The sequence below is a fragment of the Pithys albifrons genome, chromosome 6 (assembly GCF_047495875.1).
Source record: "Pithys albifrons albifrons isolate INPA30051 chromosome 6, PitAlb_v1, whole genome shotgun sequence".
Taxonomy (NCBI): domain Eukaryota; kingdom Metazoa; phylum Chordata; class Aves; order Passeriformes; family Thamnophilidae; genus Pithys; species Pithys albifrons.
This window is the reverse complement of record NC_092463.1, coordinates 16,727,461-16,740,405: the sequence shown is the minus strand read 5'-3', so window position 1 is coordinate 16,740,405 and position 12,945 is coordinate 16,727,461. Positions and strand designations below refer to the sequence as shown.

Below are 12,945 nucleotides of genomic sequence, written 5' to 3'. Positions count from 1 at the left end.
TCACTAATATTCTCAACAGCATAATTGCAGTGTTCTTGTCTTGTACATCTGAGAATAACCCTGAGATATAAGGTGTGTTTGGGCTACATGTGATGCCACATGATGGCCCCTCTCCTGTCATTCATCATCCCCCATTAATCTTTCTGGAGCTTCCAATTATATCTTTAGGACTGGCCAAAATAACAAGTGTGTGCCTTCATTTCCTCCTTCCCGAAGGTCCCTCTGGTGTTTCTCCGTGTATTTCCTGTGGTGCCTCCCATTCCTGTCCCTCAGCACAGGGAAGGCATTCACTATGTCTGTGTCCTGTGAATCCTCTCCTACAGAACCTGCTGAGTCGTGCTGAACAGCCTAGGGCTGTTTTCAGGGCTGCATCTGAAATTGTTCTCCTGCTGCAGATCACTGTATGGGAACTAGCAAAGCTACCTCTTCTGTAGGAGGTAACTTGCTGCTGGATGAATCCTTACGCATTCTCCTTCTCCTCCTGTGCTCTGTGAGTGACAGTGGAGGTGGAGTATTTCCCACTCCACATGAGCAGCCACCAGTAACTTCCTGGGTGCAGAGATGGAGGAGTGGCCACCTCTACAACCACCAGGACCAGCACAGACTTGTCAGCGAGATGGGGAGTGCTCAGTGTTATTCCTAAACTGAGGTGTCTTAGTCTGCCTCTTTGCGGACTATCTGAGCTGGGGGCAGGAGCTGCCAGAACTCAAGAACAGGCGATGGTGCCTCTGGATTCTGCTGGAATTCTTCATCTGACAGGCCCTGGATTGGGGTGAGATACCACACAGGTGCCCATCACAGTTCCTGTGTGTTTGGAGAAGTGCTGACAGCAGTGTGGCCGCAGGGTGAGCTCCAGGCTCCTGGTCCCTGCCCACCTCAGACCAACACTGTGGCTCTGCAGCCCCTTTTCTCTGCCACATCACTATCTTTGAAACCTTGAAACATTGCTCAGATCCTTCAGCTGGAGGATGGGGTCCAGGAGACAGGCATGCTCAACCCTCTGCAGGGCTGGCCAGCTCTATGTATCTATTACCTGTATCTGTGGGTATCTTAGGCATTGTTCACAGCTAAGCCAAAACCAACAGAGTTCAGCACAAAGCACTCTGTCAACTTGTGCTCTGAACCATCAGCATGTGGCCATAGTCCTTAGGATGGGGTGTATCTGTCTGTTGAGACCTGTGCACCCTTTTTCCCTGCTATCATAGCGAGGTGCCTGTGGTCTGATGCCCCTCTAAGTGCCTCTGCGCCTTCCTCTGAGATTGCATTTACAGTCCTTACTCCTCAAAAGATTTCTGTTTTGCAGTTCTGCTTACCAGGGACTCCCTTTCTGTATTTCAGCCCTGTTGGAGATACCAGTGAAGAGGGAAAAGAGACACATCTCTGTCAGGCTGTTGCCCTGCGAAACTGCCTCCCACTGCCAGGGATCAGCATCCTTGACAAACTCATCAAGACGTGTCCCGTCTGGCTTCAGCTGAACATGAGCCAGGAAAGGGCTCAGGTGATCCTTGGCAAAGAAACAGCTGGGGTAAGTCCAAAGTCATTTCAGTTCAGACAGCCACATTTTCTGTCCTTGGTGGGGCTGGTTAGGAGAGCAGCATATTTTTTCATGTGGAAACAAAAATATTTAGCAGACTGCTCTCTGTTCCCATTACTCTTTAATGCTTCACCACTCTCAGTGGTGTAAGACAGATACATTGGCTTTGGGGAAGCATGTGCTCCCATCTGGTGTTTTATTTGCTTAGCATGTGGATTCATGGAGACGGCTTCCCACTGACCACCATATCAATAGGTATGGTGACTATCCTAATGTGGAACAATTGAGAAAAATCCCTGTAAAAAAGGCTAAATTCTGGGAGCTGTTGGGAGCTGGTTTTATCACGATAATCAGTATCTGCTTTGCATAAACTGAATGTTAGGAAATGGCACACTCATGCAAAGCTTATAGCTTGCTTAGAGAAAACATCTCTGTTACAAAGAGAGCTGCTTGGCATTCCTGGGGTCTCAGAGGTGAGACATAGCAGGCTATAGGTGTTCTGGCTGGGTTCTTTGGGAAGGGTGGGTGCAAATGACCGGAGATGATGTTGAAGCACAGGAGCAACTCACTTACTCCTGCTCTGAGGGTGTTTGGACCCATCCCTTGGCTGGGTCTGTCTATCCCAGGGCTAAAAGCTGGCACAGCCAAGTGACATCCTCCGGTGAGACTCACCTGAGCAGTCTGGGCTGTGCATTGCACCTCATCCTGAATTAGACTTCACAAATAGCTTGGGCAAATTATTCTATTTGTTTTTTCTGATCTGTAAGTTGAGACCTGAGTGACTGTCTGTGATGTAGCCTCATATGGCCCCAAGCCTCCTCGGCCTTTATATACTCCTTGCAGGCAGGCAGTTCCCCACCTCTGAGTAGCTTTGGAAAAAAATCTTACCTCTGTTCCTCCTGTTTACACCGTCCTCAGGTGGAGATTTCAGCTGCAGCCTGAAAGGGGCAGGAGAAGTGGTGACACATTAGAGGTGTCCCATGGCCAGAGCATCCTCTCCTGCCCACACTGAGCTGATCTGACACTGTTCCCACCAGTGGTGAAAATAGAAGAGGCTGGCTTCAGTACCAGTCCTGACCTGGCCATAGGATTAGGTACAGCTCACAAATCCCACCTCTCACTTATCTGAACAGCCACAGTCCAATTTTAGCCCTTGGAACTATGGCAACCAGGCGTGCCAATCAGGAAAACAGAAGTGATTCATTTCCAGGTTTCATTTCCCTCGCTGCTTAGATTAAATTTCACACAAAGTGCTTGACCAATGCAATATGAGATGGTGTGGTCTGACAGTCATGGTTGGAGGGGCAATGCTGCCATGTGGGTGGCAGAACCTGGGGAAGGTAGAGCCTCTACCTGCAGATACTTTCTGTGAAAGAAGGTGAGGGTTGCTCTGTGCTAGGAATCAGCCTGTTTAAGTCTTGCACCTGTTTGTCATGCGCTTATTTGTATTTTCTCTGTCCTGTTGGTGGACCTGAGCCCCTGAGGTTCTATTTCTTCTGAATGGCAGAGGCCAGCATGACAGCACTGTGCAAGGTTGTGAAGCTGCCCCAAGCTGTGTGTTCAGCATGGGCACTTCAAAGTGAGCACAGATGCCCTTATGACTGAGACTCATGAAGGAAAAAGTCCTGGCTGCTAGACAAGCTTTTTTAAAAATTTCTCTGTTGAAGAAATTAATGTTTTCTTGATAGAGTTCTATATATTACAGTTGATTAATGGCTTTATAAGCTTACACTTCTCTTTCTAATAGTAATATCCAGGCTCCAGAATTAGCCTGAATTTTGAATTCAGTTCTTTAAAAATACCTCGACTCTCTCTTGCCAAAGCTTGTTATCAAAAAACAGATAAAGGTGAAGATTTCTTTGTAGCTACAGCTTCTAGATACAAGCTAAAAATAACTTTGACAATGAGCTTTAAATAGAAACACACTTAGGATCTCACACAATACAAAAAATGAGGTCTTTTATTTGTTTTTTCTCTCTTTTTTTTTTTAGGGTTTTTTTTCAGTTCTATTGGTCTCTTAGATGGGAACCAATAGCTACAGTGGTTCCACTGGCTCCAACTAAAGACTCAGGGGCCTCTTATCAATGTGTGTGAATACCTGATAGGATTGAGCCAGACCATTCTCAGTGTATCCAGTGAAAGGATGAGGTGCAGTGGGCAAAAACTAAAATACAGGAAATTCTCTTTAAACATTAATAAAAACTTTTTTGCTGTCAGCATGATTGAGTGCTGGAATAGGTTATGCAAGAGGCTGCAGAGCCTCCATCCTTGGAGATAATAAAACCCCCAAAACACACCATCTTGAATAACACTGTAGTTTATCCATCTTTGAGCATGGAGTTTGTACTAGATCATCTCCAGAGTTCCTTTCAAGCACATCAGTTCTGTGATTTCAGGACCACTCAACACACCTGAATGACCACTTGAGGGATCTGTCCCTGGGGAGACAGGGCTTGTGCCCAAATTCAACAAGGGCAAGGCAAAGCACTTTCTCTGGAAAGGCAGAGCCCTGGCACCAATCCAGGGCTGGCAGTGCCTGCCTGGGCAGCTCTATGGGAGAGGACCTGTAGGGATGGTGGGCAGCAAGCTGGGCACAGACCCACTGAGGAGAGGCTGTGGGATCAGGGTTTGTTCAACCAGGAGGAGAGACAGCTTCGGGGGGACCACACAGCAAGTCCCTGGTACCTTGCTGGATGGATAGGTAGGAAGGTCATGAAGAAGATGGAACTGGGCTGTGCTCAGCACTGCATGGTGGGAAGATAAGACGTGACAGGCCAGATAAGACGTGAAACCAGAGGGGTTCAGACTGGATTCAGGAAGCACATTCTCCCTGTGAGAACAGTAACTAGCGGGACAGGTAACCTGAAGAGACTCTGCAGGGGCAGTCTCCACCTTTGGAAGTTCTCCAGACTTGTACAGACAGAGCCCTGAGCAACTTGGTCTGGCCTCATGCCTTCACACAGGAAATTGGGGAAGAGTCCTTCCAGGATACCCGAATAATCTTCTGGTCCTTGAAAAAAGCTCTGTCATGAGACTCTGTAGCCACCAAAATCTTTGGCCTTATGTTCTACTCATGGACACTTGAATCCTTTCCCACTCAATACACAGGTGACTGTCTTGCTTTAGACCTGAACTGGGACATTATAGAGTGACTTGTCCACGATTTAGGGCACTTAGGAGAGAAACATCACTTGACAAATTGTGAGTGCAGTTTTATATTCTTCAGTTAGTGAAATAGATTGCCTTGGGCTTAAGTGGGACATCAGTGATGCATGGAAACTTCCTTCACATGCCTGAATTTCACCCAGATGAAATATCCTTTTATTAATTATTTTTATTGTAAAGCTCAACTAAGTGGAACAAAGCTAAAATAAGACCACTTAAAGGTGGATTGTACTGATAAAAATCTTCATTGCCAATGACCTAAAATAAAGTTTGGAAGCTCACAAAATGTAGCTGAGCTCTTGATTCTCTTCTCCTCTTTCAGATATTCTTAGTTAGGAAAGAGGATAATGTGAACAACATGGTCCTCGCAGTCCGCCTGCCGGTGCAGAACGAGGCTCCTGGTGTGCTGGAATACAACATTAAAGAAGAAAAATCAAGTAAGGTCTATACATTCTTTTGTCTTGCTCTGCTTATTGTACTGAATCCTCTTGTGATCACCAGTATTGATGTAATCTCACTTGCACTGAGCAGGTTCCTCTTGTGATCGGCAGCAGACCTTGTATTTATGGTGTAGTTGAGTTAGTATTTCCTGCAGCTGCTTTACCTCAACTCCCCTGTGGTTCCACACCTTGTGCAACATTTACAGACTCACAACAGGAAAATAAAGCACCTCCAGATGAGGGGGCCAGTGCTTTGGTCAAGCAAGAGAAGCTGCCTTTCACCAGGTGGTCCTGAGAAAAGTGCAAGGCACTGGCAGACTAAGCCTTGTTAACTCACTGAATCTGTCTATTTCTGCCACTGAATTTGAGGGTCACCAGTCATCTAACTGATGCTACATTGCCTTTTCAGTCACACTGAGCAGCCAGTTACTCCTAAACTGTTTTCAATGCCTCACTGTTTCTGTGAAGCAACTGGGCCTCCTGGCTGGTGGTATCCATGCTGTTCCTTGGATAGCCAAGTCTGCCACAAGCAAGTGAAAATGACCCCAGTTCACTGCCAGCCATGACTAATGCTGTCCTGTGTGTAAACACATGGGTAAGGCATGTGATTTCCACTTTCTAAGGAATATTTGTAAGCACCTGAATTTTAGGGTAGTCATGGAAACATGCACTCAAAACAGTTTGTCAAAAAACTCCACACTGTTATTTATTTGGATGAACACATCCAAATCCTGTTTTGCTGAGCTCTGCCCCAAAGCCAGCTCCCCAGGGTAGCTGTTATATTCTCTGCTAAACCACTTTTGTTTCTGCAGATCAGTGTTGCGACTTATTTCTTTCCCTCTTGCTCAAATGAATTTTGACAGTTGCTCAAAAGAATGTTTTCCTTCTCCTAAGGTTCCTCGCATACCTCTGCATCATTAACACGCTTTAAAGCCAGAGGGACCGCTGAATCCCTTAATCTGTTCTGATCTCAAACCCAGACCACAGCGTTGTGTGGCTGCTCCACTCCCCTGGAAAGCTCTCTCTCTCATCCACCTGCTCCTCGGAGCACCAACTGCAGAGATGCTGCATTGAGGGCAGGAACAGCAAACCTTCTGCCACAACTTAAGGTGTTCAGTTAAGAATACAAGGGCAAGGGTTGGCTGCGGGGTGAGGAAACTCTTCTTTATTTAGCTATTTGAACTTGACCTAGGGCTTAGATTCTGCATGGTGGGGAATAGGTTTTTGATGATTCGGGGGTTTGTGGAGGTTTTTTTAATAAAAGTTTAAAAATTGAATCATATCATCCTAGAAAAATTATTTTATAGAAATGTTACTTCTTGACTTGTGTTCTGTCCCATAAAATCTGATTTATTTGAGGACGGGCAAAGTAAAATTTAGTACAAAAATATCACTGAGCTAGCCTAACTAGAGAGAGTTTTCTGCCATGCTTTTCCAACTCGCTTGCTTGTTATTTCTAATTTATCACTAACTTAATGCAGAGGATAAATTCAGAGACACAACTTTCTGGTAGGAACAAGAATTAAATCAGTTTTCACCACTTTCATACAAGTGACAAAAAATAGAGGAGGGTAATTAAAATTCAGCTCTCATGAAACAAGCAGGAGAGCTGCCATCACATGTGCAGCTATCACAGCGGCCATGAGGCTCATGCATTCCTATGGTGGATATTCACATTATTTTTACTTGGGGTTATCTCACCTTTGAGCTGTAGAAAGCCCCTCAGTTCTCTATCCCACACCATTTTGACAACAACACACTCAATACGGAAATGGTCGTGCTTTTGCTTCCTTTCTCACTTAGGTAAGTAGCCTGGCTTTTAAGTTTAGGAGAAATTGAATTATTTCCTGTTAGTAAAGCCAAATGATTATGTCTACTGCAAAGGTCAGATGGTAAACCTGTGTCACAGAGGAATCTATTACATTAACTTTTATATATTAACCTTATAACTCCACTCCCACTTCAAAAATAAAATTATATGTTTTCTAAATGCTTTAAAATAATTAAGACTAGAACATGATCTTCTTAGTTAAGTACCTTGTCTTGCCTCAGTTTCCCTCTTCTCTGGTATTCTGTGTCAGGGTAAGAGACCTCTGAGCATCCTCAGAGCTGCTGTCTTGCTGTGCAACACAAGTCAGTTGAAAGTTTGCTGTTACACCCCTGAAAGGGTGTAAAACACCCCATCTAGCCTCACAACCACTGTGAACTGCCAGGGTTTTTCAAGAATCTGGTCTTTAACTGTAGAAAGTCCTTCTTCAGGTGGGGACTTGCCACAAAGAGGCTTCAGCTTGCCACTGAGCCTTGCAAACAGAGGTGAATCCTCCCAAGAACTACCTGCTCTTTGAGTCTGCATGAACTGGAGCAGAGCTGGTGACCTTTCAATGCCTTTCAAAAGGACCGCCTGTAATTCCCCTGCCATTCAAGATTTCCCCTTCTCAGCTGTAGTGGGGACCAAGCACCTTTGGTTTTGCTGGCCTGCTCCCAGTTTTTCCTTTCTGGATTGACACATAAGCAATCATCTGTGTAATGTGCCTCACAGAGAGCTGTTTGTCCCTTTCTGAGACCGAGCTCCTCCTAAAGGATTGGAAGAAGTGGGAACAAGTTCTTTCCTCTTTACCTCAGTTCAACTTGTTAGATTCCACAGACTAGATGAATTCAGATGTAAACTGGAAGCTGAATTTGCCTTGACATATATAGTTCTGATTTTATGGAGATCCTTTCTTCAGTTAAAATTCAAGTTGCAACCAGCTTACTGTTTTAAAGCACATTGCCAGCTGCTTCTTGTCCTTCTTAGGGAGACTCAGTGCAATCTCAGCATTACAAGACACACAAAGAAGGATGTGCTACCCTTAGAGACTGACATGATTGCTGATTGTTCTGTGCCATCTCTATAGTGGTATCCATCTCTTACTTTCACCACATGCAGCATTAACCAGCAAGTTTTGCTGCTTAGCTGCTTGTTAAAAGCTATTCTCATTCCTTCCTACTTTTCAGATAGTATCTGAAGAGGCTTTCCCTGGTATCATAATGACAAATGTGGAGGTTCTTTCCCAGCCCCTGTGATCCTTATATAGATGGCCATGCAGTGAATGACAAAAAAAAACACGGAACCTTCTTAGCATTGCACTGCCAAATAATGGTGGATCGTTGCTTTTCACTTTCTTTTCCCCATATCAGATCTGCTTTGTTGATGTTTGGTGAAATACTTAGGGAAGTACAGTTTTCTGAGGGGAAGACATGATGTAATTGTGATTGGTTTTTTTAAGTGGAAATCCCCAAAGAACCCACTAGGTAAAAGAATCAAGAAATGAAACCTCATTCCACTTTCTTTTTTTTTTTTTAATGGGAAATTTTCACCTGTTCTGTGAAGTAGCCCTTAAAGTCATGAAATAGGAGAATAGATTTTACAAAATTTTCTTCTGGTGCTTCCTCTTTGGTTGCAATTCCTCCAGACAGGAAGTCTAAATCCTGATGATGTCAGAAGGTATGGTAAAGACCAAAGACCAGATGCCAAGTACCACGTAGTTCATCAGAAAGTGGAGGAACCTAGAAGCTTTCAAAGACTTGTGTCTCTGTGGTTTTTCTCTCAGCCTGAAAGATCCCTTACTTCTTACTCAAAACAGTGGAAAGCTCTCAAAGCTAAAGCTTGTTACAAGATTTCTTCCATTTAGAGAAGCACTGTTGGAAGCTACCTCTCAATCTCTGCTAAAATCTCAACTACTTTGTGCACTTTCTGTTCTGAGAGTTGTCATTTACTTCTGCTTCATTCCAAGATGGAGCCATACTTTAAACATCCCAGGAACTGAGGACCATTTCCTCAGCTCTTCTTAGCAAACTGGTGGTAACCTCAGTTCAACTCCTCCTCCTCTTTATGTATATACCATGGGAAGTCATTCCACTGACATCAGCTCCATTGTGGCAGTATTAAAAAGAAAAGAATCATATGTTTAATTTTAATGTGTATTTCTGAAGTAGCATAAACTGAGAGCTTGAAAGAAGCATCTGAGTATGGTAGACTATGGGATGTAGGCAGTGGCAGTAGATTTTACTTTCACAGAGTTATGAAGACACCTGCCACAGGGGTTAAGTCCTTTAATAGAAGAAGGCTGTAGCACCCTAAACTGTGGTAAATGCTTTCTTTTCTCCTGGGAAATTTTCTGAATAATAGCTGAAAATAATTTGATTTCATGAAACACATGAGTTGACTACATATTTCTCAAGAGTCTTTCACATATGCTTTGGTATGAAATGTATAGTAATTGTTTTCCAAACTCTCTGTACCAAAAAAGAGAGGATGTGATTCCTTTCCAAATAAGCAAAACTACACTAAAAGAAGTATCTGCAATTGCACAGAATAAAGAAGAACGTGTTATTCATAATATTAGAATTTTTGTAGAAATAATGATGGAATTTATTTGCCCAGTCAGTACTGAACTTTTCAGGCTCATGCCCTAAGGAGATCAAGACTGGCCTAAAATTGCCATGGGTGCCGCCTCCTGTAATCATGCTCCTGCATCCCCATGGCTGCAACTGGCTTTCCTCACTTGGAGGTTTATTTTCCAGAGGCAGTTCACAGGAGGCCGTGTTTTGGAGTTGCTGTCATTGTTCCTTATTTAAGCCATAACTACGTGGGCCAATATGCCACCGGGCATAATTGTTCAGAAGTACGTTTTCCAACACACAGGGCCAAGTCTGGGTTAAGCCCCACAAAATCAATGAGTGCACAGCTGAAGGAGGGATTTGTAGTGAGGTCTTGTCTGTAGTGTGGTTATTTAACTTATTAGAGGAAAATTATGAGATTTAAATTAAAACTTTGTGTGCTCTGACCCTTCCAGCTTCTCTGGCAACCAACCCTGAACAAGATAGAGTGTCATGACGGTCTTGAAATAACGTTTACACAATCAAATAGGAAAACAAAAATAAATGATCACCAAGTAATACAAAAATGTGCAGAGCACGATTAATACCTTCTTTGGAAGATGAGACATGGTGCCATTGGACATGGTAGTTTATACTCAATTTCTGGTTTATGGACAGCAGCACTTCAGGATATGTGGTGTGGACTTGTGGTAAGCACCAACAATACACCTTGACAGAAAAGGTTTAGGCAATTACTGCACTCAAAAGCAGTTTTAGAGAAATCACTGAGTGTTGCTGCAAAATTGCAAGTCTAGTAGCAAAAACAATGTTGATAAAGAAATCCAGTGTCTGCCCTTGTCACCTCATCTAGCCTTTCTTAAAGTCTGAGTTCAGGAAGTGTGGAATGGAGTTTGATGCAAAATGCTAGACACAGACAGTAGGGATTTAGGAGAGGGTCACAACTTGAGTGAAACATGTGGTAGTAGTTTACCTGCCTGGTTAATTCTCTAACTGTCTTTAGCTGTTTGCCATGAAAGTTTATGAGGCCTTGACCACTTTGGACCTCCACCTCCCAGCAACTCTGTCCATCAGGACAGAAAGAAGAGTTACATCAGGTATAGAGGCAGTAGGAGGGCAGGCCTTGCTGGGGAGACCAAACGACAATTTAGACAAACAAAGGTGTTCCTTTCCACCCTGGATTTTAGAAGGGTGAAATCAACTGGAAAAGATTTCCCTGTTTAATTTTGTTAATGTTTATTTTAATACATAACGCTGAGGCTGGATTAGCAAACTCAGAGACCAAAGTACTTGTTAACATGTCACAGCATGGACAGGTGGTATTTTCCCATGTGAACAGCATTAAAGTTCTGCACAAATTAGGTCATGGGGAAAATGGGAGGATAGCTCAGTTACTGGAGCATGCTCACAATTAGGTTCCTTTAATGAGAGTGGCCAGTTGTGCAGATGAACTCTGATATGAATATTTTTGTGGAAGTGTTGACAGCTCTTGCAATAACTTCCTCAGTTTTGCAAGTCTTTTACCTAACAGTCTGCCTGGTAGAATCAGGAAGCAGAATGAAGATAGACAGTTTTTTATTTTTCAGAAAGAGAAATAACCTTCACAAATGCAGAGAAACAACTAAAGAAGCAACCTTAAAATTTTGCAAATACTTGGAAAACAAAAAACACATGAGAATGATCTAAAAGAAGACAATCTACCATTTTTAAAATTAATTTTAATTGCATTTATTTTGGATTCCTTCTGAACTGAAATGAAGACAGAAAAGGTAGAACTCTGTGGTACTGACTGTGGTCAGAAAGACTGGGTATTTCACTTCAGAGCTAAAGTGAATAAACTGGCACATGTGCTGGTATGCATGACCCTGACTTCTAAGATGAAGCCATTTAGTTGGGCAGCACTTGCAGATTTTCATGGCAGTGTTTGAAGACTGGGCTGGATGAAGCCTTGAGTGACTTGGTTTGACCTCGTGGATGACCCTGGTTTAGGCAGGGGGTTGTGGCAGAGACCTCCTGGGGTCCCTGCCATCCTGAGGAATTCCATGAGAGGGAACCAGCCAGTGAGTCTGAGCCAGGCCGTGGGCAAGCTTGGGGCAGACAGCAGTTCTCAGAAGGGATGTTTCAATAAAGCAGCAAAACCAGTTCCCATTCTCTAAGAGCCAAACTCTTTGTGAAATACTGCTAGGATTTACAGAATGATGGTGGTGAAAAAATAAGTGTTTTCTGTGCTAGTGTCTCTCCTGTGATCTCCTCAAAAACCATAACCTTCCTTTCTTTGGTTCCTTCTCCCCTTGTGTATGGGAAAAGACAGAATGTGCTTAGTTTATTTAATCAGTGCAAATTGGAGTTAACTCATATCAGGTACCTCAACATACCAAAAAGGCCCAGTAATGCCTGATAGATGTAATTATATGCCCCTTACTATATTGGAGAGCTGAGCTTGCTGCAGGTTGAAATAGACTTCATCACATGTCATTAATAGCACTGCAAGATTCCTGGACTGTTTTTGAACAGATGTTAAAGGGACTTTTTGGTTGGATAGTGGCATTCCGAGGGGTAAATGTAGATTCCATCCTTCCCAAGTCAAACCTCTCAAGATAATCTCTGGCTCAACAGACTGCAGGCAGAAGGGCCCATCAGAAAGTATATGTGGTTACTTCTGTTATCACAGTAATGGTAGCACAGTTCTTTTTTAAATGGTCACTTTAACCAAAAGAGTTGGCCTCCTTGGGTGGAAGCTCTGCAGCTTTCAACACCAGAAAGAAGAATTATTAATTCTGTAAACTAAGGCATGAAAACTGGGTAGGACTATTTATAGATATGGTTTCCTCTGAGTAGATTAGAGATTGAACCTGACATTACAGGGTGAAAAGATCAAGGTAGTGCTTTTTTTGTTTTTAGGTTGTGTGGGTGGTTTTTTTTTATACCCCACACTGCTATTCAGTGATAAAGCAGACAAAGAGGAGACTGCCTTTGCAGCCAGCTCATGAACTGCCCTTGAGACTTTCTACCATCCAGGAAGGTCATTAAGCACCCTCAGCTTCAAGTTTATTGCAGAATATGCCTCTACTCAATGTGTGTCTGTGTGTGTGTGTGTGTGTGTGTGTCTGTGTGTGTGTGTGTGTGTGTGTGTGTGTGTATAAGGCAAAAAACATCAGTAGTCCCAGTAACCAGTAGTTAAGGTACTGTAGCTTCATGAGCAAAAGTAAAGTAGATAGAAAAGGGTATGGGCATTGTTGGTAGAAAAGACAGGAACCAGGTTTTTGTTACCGTCAGGCTGTAACTTTGTGCTGATACTGCTGTCACAAGAGGAGCCCTTGCCATTCCTCAGCTCTCCGTTGCCTGTGTCCATGCCCTCATGCCCCTCTGGTCCCTGTCTGTCTCTGCCTCATGGAGGCTATAACTGGGAAAGAGAAACAATGTGGATGT

At 43.5% G+C, this 12,945-nt stretch overlaps 1 protein-coding gene across 2 annotated transcripts in view; it reads left to right on the top strand.

Moving 5' to 3' along the window:
• RIN3 (Ras and Rab interactor 3) overlaps positions 1–12,945 on the top strand; it is a 67,864-nt gene that overhangs the window by 18,739 nt on the left and 36,180 nt on the right. Inside the window, exons 1-3 of one of the 2 annotated variants that reach the window (XM_071557644.1) lie at positions 627–772; positions 1,339–1,525; positions 5,022–5,136. In XM_071557644.1, coding sequence (XP_071413745.1) covers positions 720–772; positions 1,339–1,525; positions 5,022–5,136 — 355 coding nt within the window. In that variant the 5' untranslated portion in view covers positions 627–719. Of the gene's footprint in view, positions 1–626; positions 773–1,338; positions 1,526–5,021; positions 5,137–12,945 lie in introns of those variants that run through there. The other variant, XM_071557645.1, reaches the window with a different exon arrangement.